At 35.9% G+C, this 27,461-nt stretch overlaps 1 protein-coding gene across 1 annotated transcript in view; it reads right to left on the reverse strand.

Annotated features, from left to right (window-relative positions):
• Nucleotides 1–27,461, reverse strand: part of LOC104538929 (activating signal cointegrator 1 complex subunit 3-like) — a gene marked incomplete at its 3' end in the record, with an annotated part of 145,929 nt that overhangs the window by 99,841 nt on the left and 18,627 nt on the right. Inside the window, 4 exon segments of the mRNA XM_010182310.1 lie at nt 17,259–17,384; nt 17,934–18,075; nt 18,838–19,045; nt 20,769–20,889. Coding sequence (XP_010180612.1) covers nt 17,259–17,384; nt 17,934–18,075; nt 18,838–19,045; nt 20,769–20,889 — 597 coding nt within the window.

Raw genomic sequence — 27,461 nt, forward strand, 5'->3', positions numbered from 1 at the left:
TTCATAAATGACAGCTTAGAGGTATCATGCCTGAAGTAATTTCAACAAAAAACCTTTTAAATCTAGAGATGTATTGCCACCAACATTATCTAACCTAGTCTTTCGACGAGCTATACTATACAAACAACCGCAGCAGTCACACCTTTTATAGATTTCCGAGTTATTCAATCACTGCTCTATATTAAAAATACAACACTGAGAAATTTTCCTTGGTTCAATGGATAGACTAAAGCCAAAAGAATTCTGCATGTATAAATCCAAAATCAGTTTGATGAAAATGATGGGAAAGCACCATAACTCCAAGGCTTTCACAGCTCTGAGTTAAAACACTGAAACAGCTTGGGGAATCTCCTCCCCTCACTGGGGGAATTGTGTTCCTCAGCCTAGTTATCATGTGACTAAAGATTACAGACAGAATGATTATACCCTCTGGTGATCTGATTTGAGGAAATGGATAACAAAGTGTTTCAAAATGATTTTTCCATAAAAGCAACTATTTCTACAGCACAGCAAACGTGTGTAAATGTTGGCATCCAAATAGACACACAGTCAAGATTCTGATTTCAGTGATACTATTGCAAACTCAAAAGTATCTCATGTCAAGAGAATTATTTCAGATTATAGCAATGAAATGGAGATCAGAACACAGCCTCCTCTTAGAGCTTTCTGATGCAATTTGTGAATTACACACAAAAACTACCTTGATGTAATGCAGCTAGTAGGAAAACAGCAAAAGGAAAATTGGCTACAGTTGTGGCATTTCCTAATAACATCAGCAGTTAAAATTTCATGATGATAGAAAGATTTGAGTTTAATCTCACAGAAGCAAAGAAACACAGAATGGCTTGGGTTGGAAGGAACCTTAAAGATCATCCTGTCCAACCCCCCTGCCATGGGGAGGAACACTTTCCACTAGACCAGGTTGCTGGGCAACCTATTCCAGTGTTTCACCCTCAGAGTAAAGAACTTCTCCCTAATATCTAATCTAAATCTACTCTCTTTCAGTATGTAACTATTACCCCTTGTCCTATCACTACATGCTCCTATACAAAGTCCCTCCCCAACTTTCCTATAGGCACCCTTCAGGAACTAGAAGACTGCAATAAGGTCTCACCAGAGCATTTGCTTCTCCAGGCTGAACAACCTCAACTCTCTCAGCCTGTCTTCACAGGTGAAGGGCTCCACCCCTCTGATCATCTTTGTGGCCCTCCTCTGGATTTCCTCCAACAGGTCCATGTCCTTCTTACATTGGGGGACCCAGAACTGGATGCAGTACTCCAGGGGGGGTCTCACTAGAGCAGAGTGGAGGGGCAGAATCACCCCCCTCACCCTGCTAGCCACACTTTGTTTGATGCAGCCCAGGATGCAGTTGTCCTTCTGGGCTGCAAGTGAACATTTTCAGCTCATGTTGAGTTTTCCATCGACCAACAACCCCAAGTCCTTCTCCTAAGGGCTGCTCTCAATCCATTCTCTGCCCAGCCTGTATTTGTGCTTGGAATTGTCCCAACCCAGGTGCAGGACCTTGCACATGGCCTTGTTGACCTTCATGTGGTTTGCATAGGCCCACCTCTCAAGCCCGTCAAGGTCCCTCTGAATGCCATCCCTTCCCGTCAGCACGTTGACCACTCTACACAGTTTGGTGTTATTCGCAAACTTTCTGAGGGTCTGCTGTCCATGTCACTGACAAAGATGTTAAACACTGCCTGTCTCAATACCAACCACTGAGGAACACCACTTGTAATTAATCTCCACTTGGGCATTGAACTGTTGCCTGCAGCTTCTTGTGTGCAATCATTTGCTCACATTTCATCCATATTAATAGTATCAAGTAAAGAGCATTTCTTTCCTTTAAAATTATATTTTAAAAAAATTGTTACATAATTATTTAAAAAACCAAACCTTAATGGTAAACAAAGTTAAGAGCATGGAAGAATGAAACAAAAATCTCTACAAAGTTTAAAACATTTAAAATGTTGTTACCCTTAAAAGCAAGGTTCCTCCTGGACTGCTATGTATCGACACCTCCACTACAACCATATACCTGATTTTTATAGATGTAGCAGTAAGGAAATTGATGTTTATATATCACAGCGTATTCTACAGTTTTTGGTTCTTTTAATTCAGAGAACACTCTCATAATTTCTTACATTTGTATGCGACTAAAACAGACTCCTAGCTCTGCTGATGCATATTGCTACCTCAATGTATTCCCCTGGAAAAACACAGTGTATCTCTTTTAAAGGAAGGAGAAAAAAAAATTAGAGGCACTCTGTCTCAAAAGAAACTGTAATCAAAGAGTTAATACTGAAAACCCTTTTCTAGTTGTTTGAGAATACAGACGCTGCAAGACAAAGGGAGAAACCCAACAAATAAGGAAAGATAATGAGGACATCATGAAAGGTATTATGTCAGTTCTGGCCACTGGTGAGAAAGAGGTTATTCTACTAACATGGAGCATAAAAACTGAAGACCTTTTATGCAACCAATATAAAACAGTCTTAGTTAACTTCTCACAAATATAGATATTTTGATATGATACAAAAATACACACAAACTACTTCTTGAAAGTAGAATTCTTGCATGAACTAGTTGGCAAAAATAGTTTGGAACAACTGCATCATATCAAGAGACATCGAATTCATTCTTTTCCTTTCATATTCTTGCTGCAGTTTCGAAAGACTATGTCACTACTAACATTAAAGCGGTAAGTTGTGTTCATGAAGGCACACATTCATCCCAAAAAAGATCCAACTAGGAACAAGCCTAGACAGATAACTGGAAAAATTTAGTAGGGATGGAGAGTATTGACAGAAAACAGCAAGTAGTTTTTGGCCAAACCTGAAAAATGGTAACCTTGAGGAAGACACAGAGATCAGGCAAAAGGAAATCAAAGTCCAGGCAAAAGCACACAAACTTAAGTGAATGACTGAGGTATGTGAGGATAAAGACAAAACTTTCTGGAGGGCTGCATCTGGGCATTTCCATTCAGCAATTCTCAGGATTTAGATTAACGGAAAATTGAGACACTGAAAACTACAGAACCACAAAACCTGAAAAGCTGAGGAAGAAGATAGTTCTCACTCTGCAAACAGCACTACAGATTTAACAACTTTCACACTTAATTTGAAAAGGATATGTGCTGCAGGTTTCAACTGGTCCAGATTTTTTGTTTTGCTGGTATAGTAGCTATTGATATGCAAAACAGTCTTTTTCTGATGTAGGCAAATTACTGTTGCAAAACTTGAGAGGAGCATTCTTATTTAGCTTAAAGATACATTTGACAACAATCCAAGAGCTCTCAATCTAAGGTGTATGCACAGAAGGGAGACATTTTCATGTTTTGAGGTCCAGAAGGACAAAGGTCCACAGGTGTCAGACGCAACGGGAAGAAGAATCAGGAACACAGGAATTAATTCCTACATAGTCTCAGGTGACTCAAAAAAAAGAAATTCCTATCCTTTTCAGATACAGAGAACAAAAACAGAGGAGGAAGAATATTTGTACAGAAGTTTCCTTCATTATATTCAACGATAAATAATTCCTATGAATGGCTAAATAAAATCTTCCTCTTGTTTTCTGCAATTGAAAAGTTCCTATTTCCCTTCTTCAGATTAATTTCCAACATGCTACAGAAGAAAGAATTGGTTTCTACTATTGCATTTGTTATTTTTATTATATAAAACACTCTTATTTATTCATATGAAAAGAAAAAATAACTCTATTTTTATCTGATGTGTTCAGTTCCAATATTCTAACTGCAAGATTAAGTGGTAGGATAATTCCAATTTTCCAGTTAGAATTCAGAAAAAAAAAATTGTTAAAATAAGATATAAAACATACACACAAAAATCTGTTTCTCACTTTGAGACTTTACATTATTTGTTGCTCCCTGTTGTTCTGCAAACTCAAAGAACTACTACTCTTCAAAAATTTTAAAACTTCCGCTATATTAGCAGCTACCATGTGATCTTGAGGTTAATGGAACTGCAAGTCTGAGATGAATAATGCCAATCTCATAGTCATGCAGCTCCTTCAACCAAAAACTTTTAAAAATTATTTAAAACTATTGGTGTTTTCTAACTGAATTCCTTGATGAACAAACTCTGTCCCATTTCTATTAATGAAAGACCCAGGACATTCTTATCCTAGATAAGAGATTCATTTCTCAAGGAGAGTATCAAAACTAGTGTTTAAAGACAAACACTAAAATCAGAGAAACTATAATTTCACTAAGATATTTTCAGTGCAAGTTAATTTTTAAATGTTACAACACATCAGAATTAGCATAAACTTCCCTAACCATCGAAAATTCTCACTTTGAGATTACATTTACAAAAAAAAAATTGGTCTTGAGTGTAATTTTCGTTAGATATTAAAATACTATCCTGTATTTCTCTTTAAATTGAAGACTGATTGCTCCTAAGAGTGAAAGCTTGCCTTCAGGTATTCTATCAAAGTAAAGCAGACTGCTGCATTCTTCTTCCACACTCGTACTATGAAATTCCATTGAGAAATGGCTATTCCCCAAACAGGATGCAGCAGAAGCACATTATTCGCTCTCCAGTCTTAATTATCAAAATGACTAAGACTACTTTGTTTTCATTAGAAACTTCACAGGTTTCTGCATGTGCTTTATACCATAAAGTCTCTATATTCAATGACATAAATGTACCTCCCTAAAGAATGAAAACCGAACATTTAACAAGTTGCTTTCTCAGTTTGAATATTTCACTTATTACAATCATTTAATGAAACTAACAAACATAACAGATGCAACTTTACCAGGTATATATAATTGGATTTGAAATACTACAGGGATTAAGTACAAGAGGAAAAAATGCTGTGAACCAGAAAGCTGGATTTCTTTGAGCTACATGCAGCTGCACTGTGGCAGAACATGTCTACCTGAAACACTTCTTGGATTAATGGCCATTGGTTTTACTTTACAAAATTTAATACATAAACAAAAGTCACCCAATTTATAGTCAGTTGAACATCACAATTTGAGGCCTACATATCGTCTTCCTTTGAAAGTAAATTTAAACCTGCCTTTAGGAGCACTTTTCATTATTATATACTTTAAAAGTATAGCTTTCATTCAGGTTTTGGTTTCTTTTTAAATAAGCCCTAATTAATTCAATACTATTTTATGCACACAAGGCATAAGTTCTAACTATGCACACAAATGAATATTTAAACTGTTAATGTAGGAGCCACTCCAGGATAGTATTTTCAAACTATTTACTTTAGTTTGCTCTTAACATATGACAAACCATTTCTTCCTAGTAATACCTAAAAAACTCCAGAAAAACTAACAGAGTGCTCTGAAAGGTAATTGTAGTTGAAACTAGTAATAATTTTAAAACATCAAGTAAAAATGAAAGGATGGCAAACAGAAGAATATTCCCTAAGGAATAACCATTGCTGTCATAATTTTTCTGCAACTCAATTTTCTTCTGTATTTCAGTTAATTTCACACTACTGCTAACCAAGAAGGAAGTACTGCTTTACAACAGAGATGTTAAACAACTTTTTCCCAAATTTTACAAGGGAAGACTCAAGCAAAATCAGTCCTTTTTTCTATGGGAACACAGCTATTTTGTTCTCCCAAATCCCAACTAAGCCATCAGCATTCACAGAAGTTTCTTCTACAAAAAAAGGGAAATAAAAGCTGGGTAAGGGATGATGAACTTGTATAGTGAAGTTACCTATGTATGGGTACAATAAAAGTTCAAGTATCAAAAGACAGAAAGTGTAACAGTTTTAAAAAAATATTTGGGAAATTTCTCTAATGACTTCTGATTGTAAAACATTTTTGTGTGCACATTACCATCCGCAATGAATCATATACACTGCAACGAAAAAAGAAGCATACACTATCACAAAACTCCCTGAAATCAATCTCTCAATGTAAGCCAAAAAAAAAAACTGGAAACTTGCTCTTCAGCAACATAATTTCTTTCATACTGACTGCATCCTTTATGCACAGTGTAGCTGAGACTTTTGGCTGCTATATCTAGGTTTGCTTTTATTAAAACAAAGACATGAAGCAGTTACAAGAATGGGAAGCTTTCACAGACTCCTATAGCTCAGAAGTTGTGTTCTTTTGCACAAAACAAAACCTGCAAACCCACAGATTATTTTTTTTTTCTTAAATATTCAGAATTAGTTTCATTGGTTGAATCTAGACACAAATTAAAATCCTGACAGGTAAAAGCAGGTACTTTGTTAGATTACTTCTAGCTACAGGCAGATGCATCTATTCCCACAGTGGCTAAGCAGGTGCTTTTTAGCAGCTGGTGCCCTTTACTGGTTTGCCTTTGTAAGTGTTCCCATCAGATTTTCAACCATTTCAGAGGCAGCGCTATGCAATATACACACACTTGGCAGCTGTGTAGAGAATGAAACAGGCTTAACGTTTTATTCAAATCAGATGCAGTCAATTTTACCTCATGTTAATATAAAAAAGTGTATTTCTCTATTCATATTTACTATTTGCATGAAAAGCAGTGTTCAAAATCCCAAATAACTGTATGCAATACTTCAGGAAACAGTACCTACTGAATATTTTTCAACAATTTTTGCTTATCGTATCATATACAGCCATGCTAGTTTAAAGAACAGACTAAAGAAATTTAAGTTCCCTGTATTCATCAGTACAGATATTCTCAAATATCTGTAATATTCATAATCTCAGATATGTGCCATTGCGGCCAAGAAGGCCAATGGCATCCTAGGGTGTATCAGAAGGGGTATGGTTAGTAGGTCGAGAGGTTCTCCTTCCCCTCTGCTCTGCCCTGGTGAGACCACATTTGGAATATTGTGTCCAGTTCTGGGCCCCTCAGTTCAAGAAGGACAGGGAACTGCTTGAAAGAGTCCAGCATAGAGCCACAAAGATGATCGAGGGAGTGGATCATCTCCCTTATGAGGAGCGGCTGAGGGAGCTGGGTCTCTTTACCTAGAAGAAGAGGAGACTGAGGGGTAACCTCATTAATGTTTATAAATTTGTAAAGGGCGAGTGTCAGGAGGAAGGAGCCAGGCTCTTCTCTCTGATGTCCAATAACAAGACAAAGGGCAACGGGAGCAAGCTGGAGTACAGGAGATTCAACCTGAAGATAAGGAAAAACTTTTTTACTGTAAGGGTTACAGAGCATTGGACCAGGCTGTTCAGAGAGGTTGTGGAGTTTCCTTCTCTGGAGACATTCAAAACCCGCCTGGATGCAGTCCTGTGCGACCTAGTCTAGGTGATCCTACTCTGGCAGGGGGGTTGGACTAGATGATCTTTCTGGGTCCCTTCCAACTCCTAATATTCTGTGATTCAATATCAGACTTTGACCCATATTGTCTTCAAACTTATACTGCCCAAGAAGAGATAACTCAGATTTTACAGGGCTCTTTTCAATAAAAAAGTTGTATATTACTAGTACTTAGAATAAACAAAGTATCTATAAATGAGAAGATCTGTTTAAGTTTCAATTACAACTTCAGTAATGAAAGGACATTTGAAAATAATATTTCATATTCACAAGGATTTTTTCTTGCTGAATCTACATTTATCAGTGTTTTTCACACGTTTTCATTAATATCAAGCTTTTGAAAACAAATAAATGTGTAAAAACACAACCTAGACTGATGCAGCAAAGAACATATTTATCAGTTTTACATAGCATCCTTGCCACCCTCAGCATCTCTGGTGTCTTAAATGTGGCTTGCTCATGGACCGCAGCCGTCAAACTTCTAAGATGTTCAAAGGCTCTTACATGAGTATGCAAACAGATAAGCAAACACCAAAAATAAAGCTATAATGTATTATACAATATACTATCCTAATAGTGTTTAAAGAAAAAAGACAAAAGTGCTAATAATCTTAAAAAGAATTAAAGCACAAGACTACAAAGCATCTTCAACTAAACGGCGCATGACACTGGACAAAGGCTACTTGAAGAAGAAATAATCAGATCATATTTTAAGCAGTCAGTTTAAGACACTACAAGACAGGAACAGACATTAGGTTATAGCTGGATAGTAGGGAGAAGCCTATTGGCTAAATAGTGAGTTAAATTTTAGTAATTTAATAGTAAGTTAAATTTTCACCCTTGTGAAAAGTCATCTGAAAAATTTGTGTAGATGAGCTTAGACAATACATACTGCAAAGGAAACCTTCATTTGGCACGATTCTAAAAGAATCAAACTTCCCCAGTGTCAAACCAAAGCAAATGAATGTGCTGTGAGCCTACCAAAAGACAGGCTCATCATAGCAGTAGACAGAGGACACTATTTTGGAATAGGAAGAAAAGTTTACATTGCAAGTTGTTGTGTTGGTTGTTTTTTAAATCAGGGAAACATTATACAATTTGAACATGTGGGTGTAAGTGGTTATCTATGAATTTCTCCAGTAAGCCAAGTGACCCAAAATTTTAAGAAAGCATCTGTACTACTTCCCCATTCTTATGGGATGATAATAGATGCCTGTTTTCTCTTGTGAATGCTGTAAAAAAATCTGCTTTTAAATGATGCCATCACAGAGATTCGATCCATGACATCACACCAAAAATAAAAGCCACTTTATATGAATATGCTGAGAGGATACAGTTTGAGCAAATGCAGTTACATAGTGCCCAGCCGTGAGGCTGATGAGCAGCATGACGTATTTGCTTCCTTCATCTTCATTCCTTCCCATCCCAGAGGAGGTGAACTGTGGCATTACTTCCACAACGGAGCCCTGACACAGATTGTTTCAGTACATATGGGCTGCTGCCCAGTGAAAGCTGCTTCATGCTCTTCATAAAATCTGACATCAGATCATACTTCATACAGTTCTTGTCTCTCTCCAATTATTCATCATCTTCCTCTCTTTTTTGCATCCTATGTACAGCCATATAAGTGACATTTTGTGGCTTGACTATATTTTTTCATATACAGATTTTTTTTTCTATTTAAAAATAAAAAAGTGAAAGTCTGGCAAGCTGAATAAGGAAAAGGGGAGGATATATAAAACTGTGCTGATAGGTCTGTTAAAATGCAGCTGTTACTTTAAAAATCACCTCTGCATTAATAGGAAATATATATATATATATATATATACACACACCCACCCCATACACATGTTGTATACATGTGTAGTGTACATATATTTTATATATTTAAATATATAAATTATATATAGAATATTATTGTCCTTTTTTATGCCTATGATAATCTTGGCCTGAGAAAGGAAGAAGCATCATGGATCCAATCACGTCACACCTGCATAATGCAGGGATGTTTCAAATAAAACAGTTTCAACCTCTCATCCTACATTAAGAGACAGGTCCTCTCAAAGACTATAACAGTGTCAAATGCATCTTTTTGCTGAGTCAAAAGTCACAGTTTGATTTAGAATGCTAAGGGTATACCACAATCCTTAATGTCAGGTACCACTGCATTTCAAAATCCTTACTGTCAGGTACCACTGCATCTCAAAATGTTTTTTAAAATAACTATGAGTTACAAAATAAAATGCTCTGGAGGAAACCCATGAAATGGCTAAGAGATGAACATACCCAGTACTGCGTTCAACTCTTAAGAGCTTGCACGCACCTGGGATGCGCATCTTGGAAAAAGAGGTTGTATTATGGGTTTTGTCAGAAAACAAAATGTCAATCTCTATTTATTCATTTCTTATTTTTGGAACAGCCTTGACATGACTATCCCTGATGACACTTCCCTTTCTTTTTGTGCTTTACTATCACTACTTTAAAAAAGAAAATCTTTCTCCTCAGTAAACATCTCTGATAGTTCATTCTTTCTCATTTCAGCAGTAGCATAAACTCTTATTCTGATGTTCTAGGAAACCTACTTTTCCTATTTTGATACAGACTTCAGAGATGCAAAAATACTCTAATTTCAAGACAAAACAGACAGGTAGAACCATGTTGAGAACGATAATAGGTTGCTGGACAAAATTATCCATCTGTAAAGTATTTTTTATTACATATTTCTTCTTTCATTATCTGCCTACTCCATTCCTCAACTTCTCAAACTCGTGGCTACTGTAGGGTAGCTTAATTCCTGAGTTTGCTAAGCTTTGCTCCTAAGAACACTTCCTTGCCAGAGCTGGGACATCCATCCACATGCCATATTATATTGAGGAATTCAGATTTTCACACATCATTTGGGAATTAATTTGAAGCTGTACTATGACATTCCAAAAGCCTTGCTATCACTGCAGTGTATCTGCATTTCAATTACCGTATCAAGTTTATTTAATATTATCATATCAAATCTCTTTCTCCCTTTAAATTATCTTAGATATATTTTGTTTTAAAGGTGTTACCCAAAATAAATTACGTAAATAATCTAGAATACAATAAAATCAGTGATTCTGTTGTACTATAAAAGAGCATCTTACTGGCAAATGAATATTAATACTTAAACTAAATAGTACTTAACAGTTTTCTGAATCCGGAAAAATGCTACAGTATCATTTGTAGTATTAAAGGTTGTATCAATAACGTAATAATATTTTTCAAAATACTTTTCAGAGATTTCTCAAAATGGGAGGATGTTTTCTATTACTGAAAGGAAAAGAACTACTTAACATTCAGGAAATCATATAGTGATGTCTAAAATTTGGAAAGCCACAGTCAAGTGAGGCACACATATTTTAAAAATATTACATTCAATGAGTTATATTCAAGTACAGCAAGTGTCTGTGAATTAGCAGCCAGTGACAGAGCAAATGTTTGCATTTCTCCAACTTCAGATTACAGGTAAATGTTAAGATCAGAACACCACTTTACAGGTTGCCCATCATAGCCAACAGATCTTTTTGATGAAGACTTAATAAACTATTTCTTAATGGTAAAGATGACAATTTTACACAAGATGGACAATTAATTGCTGTTAATTGCTCGGCACAAAGAACGTATTTTTAGGTGCTTTCAGCCAAAGCAAAAATGTTTACTCAGACAATTTAACAAAACAATGCACCAAAGCCTCAGCTGAGGCTAAATTAAATATTTGAACAAACTGATGCAGAAATTATAAATTTTGCATCTGGAATTCTAAAGTAATGATAAAATACTCCTCAACTCACATACTAAAGAAAACTAAGCCAGAACTCATAGGCTTCAATTGTAGATTCTTAACTCAAATGTTCTTGCTAACCTGTTATTGCACATACTCTACTTTTTTGGACCTTCACTCACGAAATATGAAGACAGATTACAATCCCTAATATACACTACCAGCTATTAAAAACATTGTATCATGACTTGGGTTGGGTTTTTTTCTTTGTCTTAAGTTGAGACTAATGATTATAGAATTTGTAAACTTTCCTCAGAGCAATTTGCTAGTATACTTCATTGAATAAAAGACAAGATTTCAACAAAATTTAAAAATATTTTTAAAAACTATTCAATTTAGTCCAAATGTCAACTGCTCTTTGGAAAATATGTAACTAAAAAGTACACTAGGATCAACTTTGGAATAAATGGTCCAACATTCTGGATGTGAAAGATGTAATGTATGCAAAAACATCAACTCAGTAGACGTACTTTGTACAATTCTAAAAACAAGAAAACATTACAGGAAAAAAGGGAATATTGATTTTGTAATAATTCCTTCACATAATGCAGAGAAAAAAATATATTTCTTATTTAGACCATTAAGTAGCGCTAGTAAAAGGAAATTGAAATAACATGAAACAAAGAAATAAATCCTACTCTGAACACCCACTTTAGGTAAAAAGCTGAAGTAATTTTTCACCAACAGCAATTTGTTAGATAAAACCTGTTTTCACAGTCTCAATGAGGAACTTTCCCTGACCTGAGTTTATGACTTCAAAGGTACATTTATTTGGCAAGAAGGCTGGCACAAAAGCAACTTTATAGTAAGTACAAAAAATATATTTCAGTAATGGCCAAGCTGCATGTCAAACAGCTAAAGCTAATAAATCTAAGCCTGTGCTTACTCCATTCTTTAAATTCTTGTTATTGAAAACAACCTAGCTAGAATGCCACTTTTGCAAGTAGTGGTACCTTAATACTTCAAACTAAACTGGTGTGACCAACCAGCTATTTAGAAGCCACGTATGCCTGTACTGTGGTGAAAACACAGCTCTCCAAATAATAATAAATGCTAAGAATAATAATTATCTACAAATCAAGTTGGGGGTGGAATTTGCTGCCTCGCAGTAAGGCAAGAACCCTTCCCCTTCTGACTTCTGTGGGACGCAGTGCACTCTTCTGCCATTGAACTCCAGAGATGCTCCCGGGCAGCAGCACAGCAACTTCTATGCAAACCACTAGCTCCTGCTCCCAGCTCCATAGGAGTGGAAAATAAAACATAAGAGATGACACAGGTGGAGTTAAGACTGTGGCAGCAACTGAAGCAGCTCAGATCACAGCATAAAAAGGCAGAGCAGGGGTGACAAAGCAGAAAAAGGAACAACAGAGATAGTAGGAGAGCACTAATGCCAGCAGTTTATGACAGATGTTACAGTATGCTTTTATGGCTGCTAAATTGTGAAATGTTGACCACTCCTGATCCCGCATTTGCAGTGCATAATGTGATTAGGTAGGAATGGTAGCTACAAAAATTTGTCAGTTTGTATTATGAGTTTCATCTTAGCACCCTGATTCTTCCAGGCACTGATTCCATGACACTTTAGAAAAATCTGCTTGTGGAATAATTTAACTAACCATGAAGTTAAACCCTTTAGAAAAGCTCTGATCCGTTGCAAGAAGGCTCTAACTAAACTAAATACTTACTTTGAACATCTTAGCCATAAGATTTCAGATAATACAGTGTCAAATCTAGTTAAATGTCTTATTTCTTCATTCTGGAGTGTAGTGGGAGGTGCATCCTGATTACACTGCCAATCACATTAATAAGAACCTCCTGTTAATAACTGTACTAATTTAAAGCATTGCTGCTCCCTTTGGCAAGGTTTCATAGAAGTTTTAACATTTTGCCTTATATTTGTACAGAAGAAACAAATTGAAAAAACAAAAATTAATCTTTACATGTTTAAAATGTGGTTAAAATGCAGTTTGTTAGAATGAATACATAGAGGAATACATTTATCTCTTCTCAACCTATGTTTAACATCACCTTAAGAAAATGAGAAAAATGTAAGTAATCTGACCTAATACTTAAAAACATGTAAAATAAAAGATTACTTCAGCTTACACGATCCAGAGCTTTAGCTTTTGGCTAACAGTTCAAAATACAAATGAACTCCTTAAGGTCAGAACTGAGTTCATGATAAGAGCTTAGAAGATTACATTTGATAGTGTATTCTGCAATATGCATTTTACATGGTCAAATATTGCACCCAAACTACTGACAGTGTGATCAAAATAACATAACAGAAGAGAAATAGAGTCCTTAAAATTACTTTTGTGCAAATGAAAAAACACAGGCTAAAAAGAAAATAAGCTCCTATGATAATTCAAAAATTTTCGCATCAACATTCAGCTGAAAGCAAAATTTTTTCAAAATAATATAAACTAGCTCATTTTAGACTAATTCTTACCTTTCATTTTTCAAAAGGAAAACTAAAGGTAAATTAAACTTTTTGACAATTTGGTTTCACTACCAGCATTATGTTATGTTTAGACCTCGCAAATTCTTAGAGCTCTTTCGTCTGTCAAAAGACAGAGGTGACACAAACACAAACTAACAGACGAATAATAGAATTTTGACCTGCTAGGTAATGAGTACTAATATGAAAAATTACGAATTTTTGTCCTCAGTCTCTGTGCCACCACTGACTGCCCATTTGGATACTTACAATATTACCAGCAGCATATTCTAAACATACTTTGTCTGCAAAATGTGCTCACTTGACTACACAGCACAGCTTGGTCTGTCTTTGCACATTTCCAGACCCACTCTTGTCAACATACCTGATGCAAACCATTAGGTAAGAAACTTATTCTATTTTGTACTGCTACTATTCTTCTCATGCTCTCGTACTGCTCATGCTTCATAGTGAGATCTACTTCTTTGCGAGACTTTGGGAAAACTGATGCAGTTCAGGTTTTATATCTTGAATGAGTAAAGCTACCACTGGAAATGTTGAAATCAAGATGTAGGAATCTTTTTATTATCAATGGCATATAAATTTCTTTCCCTTAAAAAGAAATCTACACTGACCATTAAAAAAACCTAGAACATCAGCTGTACAGTACTGCTCCTGACTACCTACCCTCTCCACACTTGGGAAATGTAGTTAACAAGTGAAAAAGAGTCCAGAAGGTGGTGCAGGAAATTTTCTAATTGTATAAAAACTGCACTACCCTGTTGCTGAAGCAATGACCTGTATGTCCCACAGATGTCTCTGAAGTTTCAAAGAGGGCACATTTAGATGGAAAAGTCAAAGTCTTTCATAGTGCAAACCCATTTTTACTTCTATCATCTGGTCACAGCTTTCAGTAACAAGGAAAAGAAGCTAAACATTAGAGAAGAATGCCTGTCATTACCAAGAAAGTCTATAGCAAATGAAGGAGATCACCATATTTATTGTTACTGTTTACACAAAGTATCTCCAGAGGGTTACCAGCAGTTTATAACAGCTGACGTCTCCCCAGCAGGCTGACATCCCACAGATTTAAGAGCTCATGGAGGACTCCTGACCCCAACTGTGCTGAGCACCAAGGGCTCCAACCCACTTTCCTCCTCCGCCTTGCAATGGCTCTGTGGCAAACAAGAACTAAAGAGCTTAAGCCTGAAAGCAAGTCAATAAAAGCGTTCTTGAAAAGTAGAAAAGTGATTTATTCTCTGGATGTAAAAAGACAATTTTACAAGAAGAAACACCTTAGAAAATCCCGAAGTATCTGTTTCTTTGAATACTGGGACTAACAGATCTTGGTACTTGAGGCAGGGAAACACAGCTAGAGCTGGCTCTCAGCAAGCCAAGAAACTCACCAAAGCGTAACAAAAATGTGCCTGGTGAAATGGAGAACAGATGAAAACTAAATGAAAAAAATCAAAGGAAGAAGAATATTTATTATTTTTTAAACTATCATAATTTCTTCCATAGAAGGGCAAGTGCTTGGAGAACTTTGTGATAAATACTCTTGTAACAGCAACAATAGATGGTTTGGTGTTTTTTTTCCCCTGGGGGTCATTATTATTATGGGCTGCATGTATACAGACTGAAACAGAATGAGTACCTTACTGTTTAGACCAATTCATTTTAACCTAATGACAACTCAATGTCTTACACCAAAACACTACTACTAATGGCATCTCATAATAGTCAACAGTAGCAAAACTCTCAACTTCTATCTTATAGATAGCTAGCTTATCTTATAAGCAAATATATATATGCTACCGATAAAACTAAAAACTATTTTGCTGCTTTTGCTTACACCAGTTCATAAAAAATGAATAAACTATACTGACAGAAAAATTCCTTGCACTCTAAATTGAGTATTTCACAAAAATTTTAAGCACCAACCATGATTTTATGACCTTTGAGATCTGTAACAGCCATACAGAGAAAGCAAAAGGAAATTTTGCCCTAACCAAAATACTTACATCTTGGCCGTATCTTAAACAATACACACATTGGCAATTTCAGCCTCTTTGCCTCATTGAGAAAAAAGGTGTTATTCAACAGAATTCAAATCTATGTGTCTCACTCACAGGAATCTGACAAGTCCTGCAGTTGGAAAACATATTCATAAATTTGTCATCTTTTGTTGCAAACTGATATCAAAGTTGGAGGCAGAAATTAAACACACAGATATTCAAGCATTCAAAATTGTATTTGGTGTTGAAACGTCTGTTTGATGTCCTGTAATAGGAAACATATGGAAGAGCAAAGTTCTGAAGAAAATTGTTTCTATTTGAGAATTTCACCATAAAACCGAACAGTATACCTCTTGACATATACAACCTACAAAGGAGACAAATTATATGTGACATTTGTATAACTGGTCCATTATGTAACACTTCTTTTACACTTTATATGTGTAAAAATCTGCAAACATTTTCTTTCAGATATTTATTTTTCTGTCTGAATTATATTTTTTTCTGAAATGAGTTACTGTCTCTTGAAATATCGGTTGTACTTGCAAAAAGTTTCTGGATTAGTAGGCAGTATTTAACTTAGGAGAAAGACGTTTCATTGCAAAAAGCTGTCATGCTGAAAATTGTCATATAAAATGTCGCATTTTAAGCTGCAGTGGCTCAACTTTTCTATCTAGTTAAGCTGTCAGTCACTTCATAAATATGACATTAGGTACTGTCACCCAAGCAGAAAATAATAGATTCAGATTCTAAAATTAAACTGTCTTCTGTTTTAAAAGAGTTAAACCTTTATATATAAGACACAATCTTTACTCAGAACCCCAATAAAATGCTCTGGGTAACCGTATTAGATTTGTATTCTCATTTCCTGTTTTCCCACAGACGAAAAAGTGGGAAACATTTTTCCATGTTGTATGCTGCTGAAGAACTAAGAAACATAAAGCCTTCTTCATAAGTACATAGAGCTTGCTCTTCATGTCCTGTTGAAATCAATAGCAAACCTTCCATTCAACAGATTTGACATATACAAGGAGGCAGGAGCAGGTACATGTGGTGGAGTACTGAAAGTTCTAGAATGTAAATACTAACAACAAATTTAGTTCCCTTACCTCATCTTTTTCACCATTTTAAATTAGTAAAAGTTAAATGTTAATGTTTGGTTTACTTGCATTTTTCCTCTCTGCCCTCTATTTTCTATCATCAAAGTTTTGCCAAAATGATTTGCCACCTTCTGCTTCCAGAAGGTTTTGCATCCCATACAGTCTGTGACACCATAACTCAGTATCCCCACAACTGCATCATACTCTAAGACTTGTCTCATGGACTGCAAAATAGTGCTGTGCAGTCACAAGCCAACCTGTACAAGTCAAGATACAGAAGCATGGGCTCACTTCTCCATGTGGCCTCCAGAAAGAGAACAGAATTACCATAATCTTTGCATTTTAGCGATTCAGATCACAGCTCAAAACCATAAATAGCTGAACAGGTAATGCCAAGGAAATTGAGAATTGCAACTCATGAAGGAGTAGGAATTTCTTGATTCTGAGGCATCATGAAAGGGATTATATCACTGAACTACACTCCTCAACAAATATCCTCAAAATTAGTAGCAAAGAAATTAATTGGCTGCATTTACACATCACAAATCACAGTATTAATTGGTAATCTTTTCCAGTTAAATTATTGTAATACAAAGTAAAAACTAAGTTAGCATATCTTTGAAGTAGTTTACTCACCTCATCTAAGTCTTTAATATAAACAATTTTCTCTTCAATACCAATAGGCATTGGTTCACTATGGGGGATCTTCACCTCTTCATACATTTTATTGTTTTCTCTCTGAACTTCCTCTGGTAAGAACACCTAAACCAGTATTACAGGAAAATTAACTGAAAGCCTGAAAACAAAAAGTGTCATTACTTATCACCCACTTTAAACAATGGTTTATCACTTTTCTTCCAAAAATGAATCCAGTTCTCACTGATTCATTTTATAGCTAGCACTGAACCCCCAAAATAGAAAATAATGTTTTACTACTCAGAAAATGGTCCCAAAAAGACAAAAAAGATAACTCCATTTTATGAAATTTCAAAAGCCAGTAAGTCTGTAATTTCATAAAACATTCATTTTGTTTAAGTCAATTCAACCCTTTCCATAAGACAGGGAGAGAAAAATAGTATTTTAATGATTTAACTGACCCTAGAAATAAAAATACATTAGTTGAGAATGAGATTAATTCTTCTAGAGCCAAAGTAAAAACAGAATATGTGAAACCCTCTGCAAAGCAGCACTGCTTCATACATTGGACTCTGATAAGGAAGAGAATCTCTAAGGGAACAAAGGGAATCCTGCTGCATATTACTCACTGGGAAAGACATACTACTCAAGAATGGCCATGTACCAGACACGTACCTTTGCACCCCCAATGAATGCTGATGTTTTCATAGCTTCAGCTCGGGAATCATAAACATGGGGATAATGAATCTTTTCAAACTCCACCTCTCTCTGTCTACCTAGGACCGGCATACTTCGAGCATTCAGAAGTGCTAGTTCTCTGGAAGCAGAAAAATAACTGCCACAATTCTATTCATTTTAGACAGTCATTACAAAATCCAAATGTGGTATATTAAAGTCATAGCAAGAGTCAAAGAAATATAAGGGGGGAAAAAAATCACATAAAATAATTAACAAAGGAATTTTACAGTGTCATTCTCTGGCATCAGTTAAACCAAGTTCTTATAACACACTGTTTAGATAAAAATGAGAAGTGCAAACCAGTAAGTGCAAGTCTTTGTAAATACAGTTTTGCCTCATTTTAAGCAGTACAGCAACATGTATTCACAGTTAAATACTATTCTCATATTTTTCTCAATATAAAATACAACAGCTTATTTGCTCCTTATCCTTTCTCCCCCTATTCCTCCCACTACCTCTAGCTGACAACATGGAAAATAGTACCTATTAATCTTGAGAGGAAAAAAAGAAAGATAGTTCTGATAGATTTAGTACAGACTTCATAAATCTTAAGCAAGTAGTGTGCATACAGGAACTAAGAAGGATAGCCTACCTCTCTAATCTGCATCTCCAGCCCACATAGATGAGATCAAGAAGATTCTCATTAAGCAGATGACTGCTTTCTTTCCCTGAAAATTAGGTCTTCATATTATAAAAATTCTACACTTATAATAGAACGTGACTTGAATTCAGAATCACCTAATCACTAAAGCAAACTAAAAGAAAGTAAACTATTATGATATGTTGAAGTAGATATGTTGAATTACAACAGAAGCATTTCTCAACTTTTGGCATTTATTACCTTTGCATTCGCAGCTCTTTGGGATCAAAGCAAATTAGTCCTTCTCCAGAAACGTCTCCATCTTCCCCAGCTTGTTTTTCTTTTCTGGCATTTCGCTTTTCCTCCCGACGATATTGTTTCATTAACAGCTTTTCTTGTTCCGACTGAATTGTAACTTGACAACCATAATTGGGCTTAGCATTTTCTCCTATGAACTTCTTGCACTGTTCTGCAATACAGTAACAGATATGCATCTCCTTAAGTACTGGATTCCATCCTTGTTTAGTCTAATTTTTTTCTAAAGATCTGTTTTCTGAGGTTTGGTGGTTGGATTTTTCTGGGGGAGTAGTAATGTGTTTAAAGGGAATTAAGCTTTCTTTAGATGACCATGCAGCAGCTGGCCTCAAGAAATCTAACAGAAGTACCAGCTCATGTCCCAAATGTAGGACGTTTAAAGTTATCATTGTTAAGCAAACAAAAACCCCTCATCACAAAGCAAGACGATGGGCTAGCAGCAAGTGGAAGGGCTTTTTTTCTTTTCTGTATTTATAAGTTCATCAACAGTGGAAATGCCACTTATCACTCCTCTTATATGTGTATATATATGTATACACCGATGATTAGAATGGTATGAAAACAGATTAAACAGGCTGGTTTTTTTAAACAGCCTCTTTACATAACAATTGGTCTATATTTACTAGATAACATGACTGTGTTGAAAGCATACTTACAACGTAATTTCCCTAAACAAGTGAGAAAAGAAGACCTATTCTATACAACCACAAGAACTCTGTCCCTTAGTGTGGATAAGCAGCGGGATTGGGTCAAGAATCAGAACCACGCAACAGTTACAGTAAACAATAAATCTAAGGGAGCAGGGAACATGAAAAAGCCCGGTCACATTCACGCTTCTGAGGCCATTACTGGCCAAAACCAAAGACACAACCAGGTCTTTTATATGCAACGAGGCGGAAAGATTTGTTTTGTTTTTAACCATATCAGTGTTTTTAAAGTTCTGTTTTCAAAATTCTGCAAGCAGATTATTAGTTTATGTAAGTTTGACTAAATATTATATACTTCAATTATGTTTCATATGTACTTTTGCAGTCCAACTCTGAAACCAAAAAACTTTAGAATGTTTTTTCGTCAAACAAACCCACTTGACTGACGTTTTGAACTATTTTTGCTGCTTAGTTTTCACCCACAGGAACAGTGAAACTCCTACATCTCACAGCATGCATACTTGATAAGGTGACTATAACTTGTTAAATAGCATTGAAAAAATTCTAATAAACTGTCAAACTGTCCATATTAAAACCATCACATCTGCAGTTCTAACTCACTCTCTCTTATATTAAAAGGGGACAACAATGGATGCAATTTCCTGACTAAATTTAATTCAGACTGAGCACACAAGGGCAAAGAACTGTTACTTCATTTGTCTGATAAGCACAGCAATCACCTTTACTGCTAAGGAAGTAAAATTACATAAGAAATAGTCAAATAATACAGCATGCTACCAAAGTGCAGTACATGTACAGTTTCTTGACTTATGCTTATTTTCTTAACACATAAATTACTCCAAGTTGACTACAGTTCTGCAGATACAAATGATTCCCTTCCCCAAATTCAATTCTGTAAAGATAAAACTTTAATCCCCATTAGAAATACCATTTTGAACAACTTAAAAGAAAAAAGCCTTATTCAAATTAATAAACTGAAGTTGGGGCAGAGCATCTACAATCTCAGAGAAGATACTCAAATATCATCGACTTCTTTACTACTTTGAAAGAAAGGTTTTATCAGTGAAAAAAACATACAATCAGTTACACCTTCCTTGCTTTTGCTTGCTTTTTAAATACACATAGACAGTACTCTTGTTTGAAATATAACCGAACAGTCAGAAAACTACTTTTTATCTAGTTCGGAATAAAAAATTTGTAGTTACTTACCTTGCAGAGTCTGGAACCTGTTATCATTTGAACAAGTCAAAGATTTTTCCAGAATCAGAGATCTGTTCTGTAGGAGTTTCTCTATGAGTTCAAAACCTTCAGGGCCTAGCAGTTCAAATAACTACAAAGTAAACAAAAGCATAAGTCATTGTCCAAATTAGTGTAAATTTATAAATGGGCTCCAATATTTGAACAAATTAATGAACTTCACCTCCAAGTAATTCAACCCAAAAGTTATCACTGCTAGCATTCAGCCAGACTCTTGATTACGAAAATGGAAAATTACAAAAAGTCTTCAGCTGGAAATATTTAAAATCTGAATTTTGTCCATTAAGTAAAATTCAATTTATCTTAGAGACTCTTCTATGAAATTTAAGTCTTCTTAAGACTAAACTTTATGCGTCTTCATGGTTATTTACATAAACTCTGCTGCAAATTTATTCCTCCACAATCTAAGCAGATAAATCAAGAGAACCAACACTTTCTCATAAAAGTCAGATAAATAGATAAATAGGAAGTCATTCCCACTCCAGTGAACAAGAGATACAGCTTACTGCATTTTCACAGTCACATCTTACAAAAAAAAATAAAAAAAAAATTAGAGATGTAGAGAAGGAATTTGAACAATGAAGATGACACCTGTATCGACTTCAGTCTATACTGCTTGCATATATAATGCTGTGTGTGAGTGTGTGTAATTCAAACACATGATGCAGATGACGTACACCAGAACAGAATTTCATACCAATAAACACTATTTTGGCCCAATGATTCTCTTGTAGCAGGTTAGATAAACACAGTTCACTATTTAAAGTTACCTTTTCCACATAATACTGTTTTTAATAAAAAAACCCCTGCACTCAAAACATCAAAACCACTTCCCTGACCATCTTATCTATGATTATTTTGTCAAAAATCAAAGCATTAGAGTAAGGTACTTGATTTCTTGATTTCTTAATTCTTGATTTCAAATACTACTTAAAATAATTTTTCTCCATTTTTCTTCAATTTCCAAGTTCTAAAACAAGGCAGTTTCTCCGTAGTGCTCTTTAAGTTTGCTGCTAATATTATTCATACAACTTCAGGTATCAGGTAAGAATAAGAGTTATTATGTACTTTGATGTGATGTTCTATGAAAGAGTAAGACTTCAGCACTGCAGGATTCAAGTATTTCTGTTCTAGATATGAAAGGTCTCTCACTGTCCTGTATTTAATTTGCCAACTCCTGAATGGAGTTTTTCTGTGGCTGGCTGTGACTGCTGCCCTCTGAGAACAACTCAAAATAACTTTACGTTGCCTGTTCATATATTTGCAGAATTTTGAACAGTGCCAAGGGCACAGATCAATGATCCTTTTTTTCAGGCCAATCTGTACTTCATAGTATAAGCTGCCATTTAAAAAGAAAGAAAAAAAAAGTGTTACTCCTGGCCATCAGGGTTTCTGTGAAAATCATAAGGTTTGTGAAGATTAGTATAGTGATGGCAGAGTTCACTGACACCATGAAATAGCAGCTCTGAAATGTATAAAGTCTTGTATTTTTTTCATTAGAGTAATCAATGATAAAAAATTTGAGATGCAGTCTGGAAAAAAAAAAGAATGCAATAAATGTGGACAAATAAAAAATTCTATACTCAGATAGGAGGAACAAACCAGAAAAATACAGGGCAAGAAACTGCTGGCTAGACACCAATTCTGCTGTCAAGGATCTCAAGCTATGAGGGATTTCTTTTTATCCAGCCTTCACTAACAGTAATTAATTCTTGTCTTTTGCACAGCTATTCACTGTCATTGTACTGCCACATTTTAGCTAATATTATCTAAAGATCTAAGATGACCTTGTTTTCATATTTCAAAATAAAGTGGCAAATTAATTTGAGGAATAGGTATTGTCCAAGCGTAAACGCTTAAGGCGGGGAAAGAAAAAAATTACAAAAACACCAAGAAAAAAAATGTGTATTTGAAATGGCATAATTGTATAAAGAACTGAACACAAGCTTGCCTCAACTTTGCCAACATCCTGCTGACTGTGGAATACCAGTCAGCGAAACGAAATGCTTTCAGTTCAACCAGACCTGGGCTTAAACACTAGCTTCTCTTCAAGGCAGCACACACAACGTAAGCATATTCAGACTTATCATGCTGCCTGCCAAAAACCCCCAAAACCAAAACAAATATATGCTACCAGCACATCACTCCCAGAAGGCAAACAACACATTAGCCCTAAAACATCCAATGTGGACCTTCAGCGCTGCACAGGACTCCAAAGCATCTCTGTCACTGAAAGCTCTTAAGAACAAGCTAGAACACCCATCAATCAGAAAATATTAGTCTTGATGGGGAAACAGATGGCACCATTGTTTGGAACAGAAAGATATTTTTCCACTCCTGTTTTCCCAGTATATTCTGAAACAAAACCCATCCACATCAAAACTATTTCAACCAATTAGAACAGCAGAGCTGTACGATTAAGCACTGTTACACGGCGCATTCTACTTCACAGCCAGAGGTCACAAATTAAAGAGCATCACTCCATCCCCAGTGAGCTGTGGGCTCAAGAATACTGAGGTAAAACTGCAGACCCTACTCTCCAGACTAGTCAAAGAGAACCGAGAGTCTGCAATGCTCATGTGGTAAAAGTCACTCCATTTTCCTTTCTTGATCAGTGGACAGACTGTGGTATTCATTTGCCACCAGCAGTTGGAGAACTGTCTACATCACCTACATAATTTTGCTGCTGTCTGAAAAGGAAGGAGGCTTTCAGAACATTTTAAACAGCTAAGACAGACTGAGCTCGTTGTTCAAGACTGAGGGGAAAAAGCTAAAGAATACAAGAAACCAGAAACAATGACCTGCTCTTATTGACGTCTCCAACTCCCACTAAAAGCCTGCCAGAGATCGTGGGTGGAAATCAGCCCTTGAGAGCTAAACCAAGACAGAAGTGCTGAGAGATGGAGAATAACATCTGTCACCACCTATCACTGATGGTACAAATGGTGACAATGGTAGAAAAAGTTTGCAAGGAGCAGAAATAACTAAACCTGAGGGCTTGTAAGACAAGGATGTTATTAATAATCAGATTTGTTCACACTATAGGATTAATCCACTGCTTCCTGATTCAGATATTAAGAACTACCACAGAATGCTGCTGCTTCAAAGTGCAATTCTTTATCTTCTTATTTGTTTAGACTTCCAAAAACATGTCAGGGTCCATTTCATAAGAAAACCTTTGACATTTGCTGGTGTTTTTACGTCTAATTTTCAAAGTAATCAACAAATTAATCAACAACCTGAACTGCTACAACGATAAACACCATTAAAGATCTAAGCAACAGCTGCACCCTATGGTAACTCATGAAAACTCAAGAAAATGAAGAGAAGACACCACTTCCTGGTATCCAGCTTCAGTAAAGTGAATGCTGAGTATGAACACCTTCAGAAACAGTACAAAATTGGCTTTCTTAAAAAAACAAAACCAAACCCAAAACCTTTCCACTGTAAGAATTACATTTTTAATATTAATAGTCACATTACCCAAATAGTCCTGATCAAAATTTAGAGTAAACATGAATTAAAACAAACCCAAATCCCATATAGTTAGCCTTATTCAAAAGTGAAAGAGGTACCAAAGTTTGCACAAAGAAACCATCTCACTATTGCTATAATCTTACACCGGAAAGAACTCACAGTTCACATTGACAGGTTGACTGTACAAAACAAAGAGCAGGAAAGAGAAAATTAGGAGCTGTGTTGAACTGCCTTATGCCTACTAGGAGAAATAAAGCCCCAAGGCACAGAAAACATTTAACTAAGAAATAAAGCAGCCTCCTTTTGCCAGGACATCTCTTTCCTATAGTAGTTTCATTTTTTGATGATATAAATTGAAGTTATCAACATCGGCCAGAGTGGCTACATCAGCTGTAAAAGAGCAAAATCCACATTACCCTCCAGTACTGACTAAACGCTGATGTAGTCTTAACCGCTGCAGTTCAGTCTCATGTTTGGATGTTCAGCTGGAGGTACAATGCTGAAGTGGTTTCTTATTAAAGTTGCCTGCATGTTGTTTCACAAAATATTTATGTATTATTTGTTAATGGAGGCTGTGTTACTTTTTAACGCACAGAATAGGATTCCTCATGATGGCCCTTAAGGTGACTGCCCTACTACCGTGCAGAATAAGTCCACGAAAAATCAAACTCCACAAACAGCAGTGAAAGAAAAACAAAACCAAAGTAACAATTTATCTACAATGGAAAGCTTAAAAAAATTATATGGCAAATTGTCAATCCTATCTACCCTTATGCCTCTTCAGATGCTGAAGCACTAACTCCCAATCAGCTGCATTGCTCCTTTGGACAAATACCTAGTTGAAGCTGAACAGAAATTCCTAATATTCACTACAGATGATGAGAACTTCTTCAGATGTTTTATGCTGTTGAGAAAAGAATTTCAGATATAATGTTTTGCTTCTAAACATTTTGCTTTCTCTTCTAGAGAAGAAAATGCAAATTGAAAAACTGTGATGCACGCCTAGCAATTTACATAGTTTAAGAGACTAATTATTATGCGTTATTCCAAATGAAATGCTTTCCATTAATCAAACCCAGGAGCTAGCAGGGTCATATCCAATTCAACAGTCCGCGGGATTGAATTTCTAACATTCAAATGCCAACTACGAGCAATGAATCTTAGAAGGACACTAAGGTTGGGAACCACGTTGATGACAGCCTAATGAAGAATGAAGAATGAAGAATTTCTTTTAATGAAGAAACTATCAGCACAACAGGAAGTTTGCGGAAATATTTTCAACACTTTCCTAGCAACACACTTATTTGTTACACATAGAGCTTCTACCACTCATCTCAAGTGCTCATTCCAACAAGGGGACAATACGGAAATCTACGCTTGAAATAAAGATGGTGCAGTGTTGAACAGCAGACACGTGTTACTGCCACTTGAGCCTGTAACTTGAATGCTCTTATTGACTTCACATAGCGGACAGAAAAATATTAAACAATGTGCAACACTGACTGAAAAAAACAGGTTCTCAGTGCAACAGTTACCTAGATCATGACCCTTTCAGGACCGCCAGCTAGGAAAAAACATCTGTGCTATCTTGTTTCCAAAAATCTGTGAGGGTTCTGACACATCTTTATTATGCACAGGGGCATAATACTATATTCAGTGTAGTTGCCAGCATTTCGGATTTGATACATTGTTATAAATTCCAGCCTGAAAAGTCAACGTCCAAGACTGAGAGCAGGCAAAGGAATCTGGTGAAATTTCATAGCTGCCTTTTTATTAAGTTATAATCAGATAAACTGGACAGCAGGCAACAGTTGGAAAGGCTGTGTGTCAATCAGCGGTTACTTGAATATCAGCCAAACTATTACGTTCCTTGATGTCAATAACAGATTGTGCCCAAAAAAGCAACCCTCACTGCCTTCAATAACAAAGGTCCCGGATGACTTCAGCTACTACTCAGTGACCATAAAGACAGATGAGTGTGATATATGGTCACTTATATTTGTTTGAGTGATTTTTACATTTCATTTTATGTGCATAGCTTTAATAACTGGAAGGAAGCGTAATGAGTAATCAATCTAGTAGCCAAAGGACAAGATGTGTCATATTGCATTAGAAAGGTGAGGCAAGGTCCTCATGATTTCTACTGATTATAGTCTACTTATATGGAAAAAGCAGGGAGACCCAGACAAGAGTCTTGCAGACAGACAGCAGTCTCTCTATCAGATCAGGTAACGAGCAAGAAGCTGAACCCCAATGAGATGCGTGACAGTAAATTTTCCCAAGTAAGGCTCAGCCATTAAAAGTACATATTTATTGTTGAACTCACAGTTCAAGACTGAAGCAAGATTTTACTCTGAACATTAAACAGCTAATGTTCACTTCTCAATTCTATAAGGCACAATTTACAAGGAGTCTTGGAGGTTCATAGTCTGACCTCAAATATGAGATACAGAATTGTGAGCATTACTTTGACATCATAAACTATCTGCCATCACAAGCACACTTTCTTGATTTCTGCATCTTCTATGAGGTAGTAAGGGATCCTATAAATCTCAAAATATTTTGTTTTTCCAATGCAAACAAAAATAGACTAGGAGTGGTTCTTGTACCTTGCCTGAGTCTTAGTACTAAGTACTGCTCTGCAGCAATAAATGAAACAGAAATCGTAATTCAGTCAACCAGTGCTTGTTCTCAGTATGTCTCTACCTTTATAGCCTAACAGTTGGTCTAGGTTACACAGTACCACCTGCACAACTAATTGCTATCCTGCACTTAGTGGCTTTTACAAAGCAAATTTACAACGCACAGTTTTCAAACATCATGGAAAAATCATCTCCACAGCATGTTCTCAAGTTTCTTCTGTTCTAGTAGCCCTTAAAGTAACTGAAATGATTGCTTAATCTAAAAAAATCATAGGGAAAATGCAACATTTTCTTGGGCTACAGGCTTACTGCAAAAGTTGTCTGGATATACTACCTAAAGAGTACCAGACAGAAAAACTCATATTAGCTATTGCTTAAAAGTTTCAGTAACAAAAACAGAACCAGTGAAGACACAGGGGGTTTTGCATAAGGCGACAACACAAACTTCATGGATGTAATGTATACACTGACTGCTATTTACTACAGTGCTACTGAAAAGTACTGAACTAACACCACTTCTTACATC

The sequence above is a fragment of the Mesitornis unicolor genome, unplaced genomic scaffold (assembly GCF_000695765.1).
Source record: "Mesitornis unicolor isolate BGI_N332 unplaced genomic scaffold, ASM69576v1 scaffold9834, whole genome shotgun sequence".
Classification (NCBI taxonomy): domain Eukaryota; kingdom Metazoa; phylum Chordata; class Aves; order Mesitornithiformes; family Mesitornithidae; genus Mesitornis; species Mesitornis unicolor.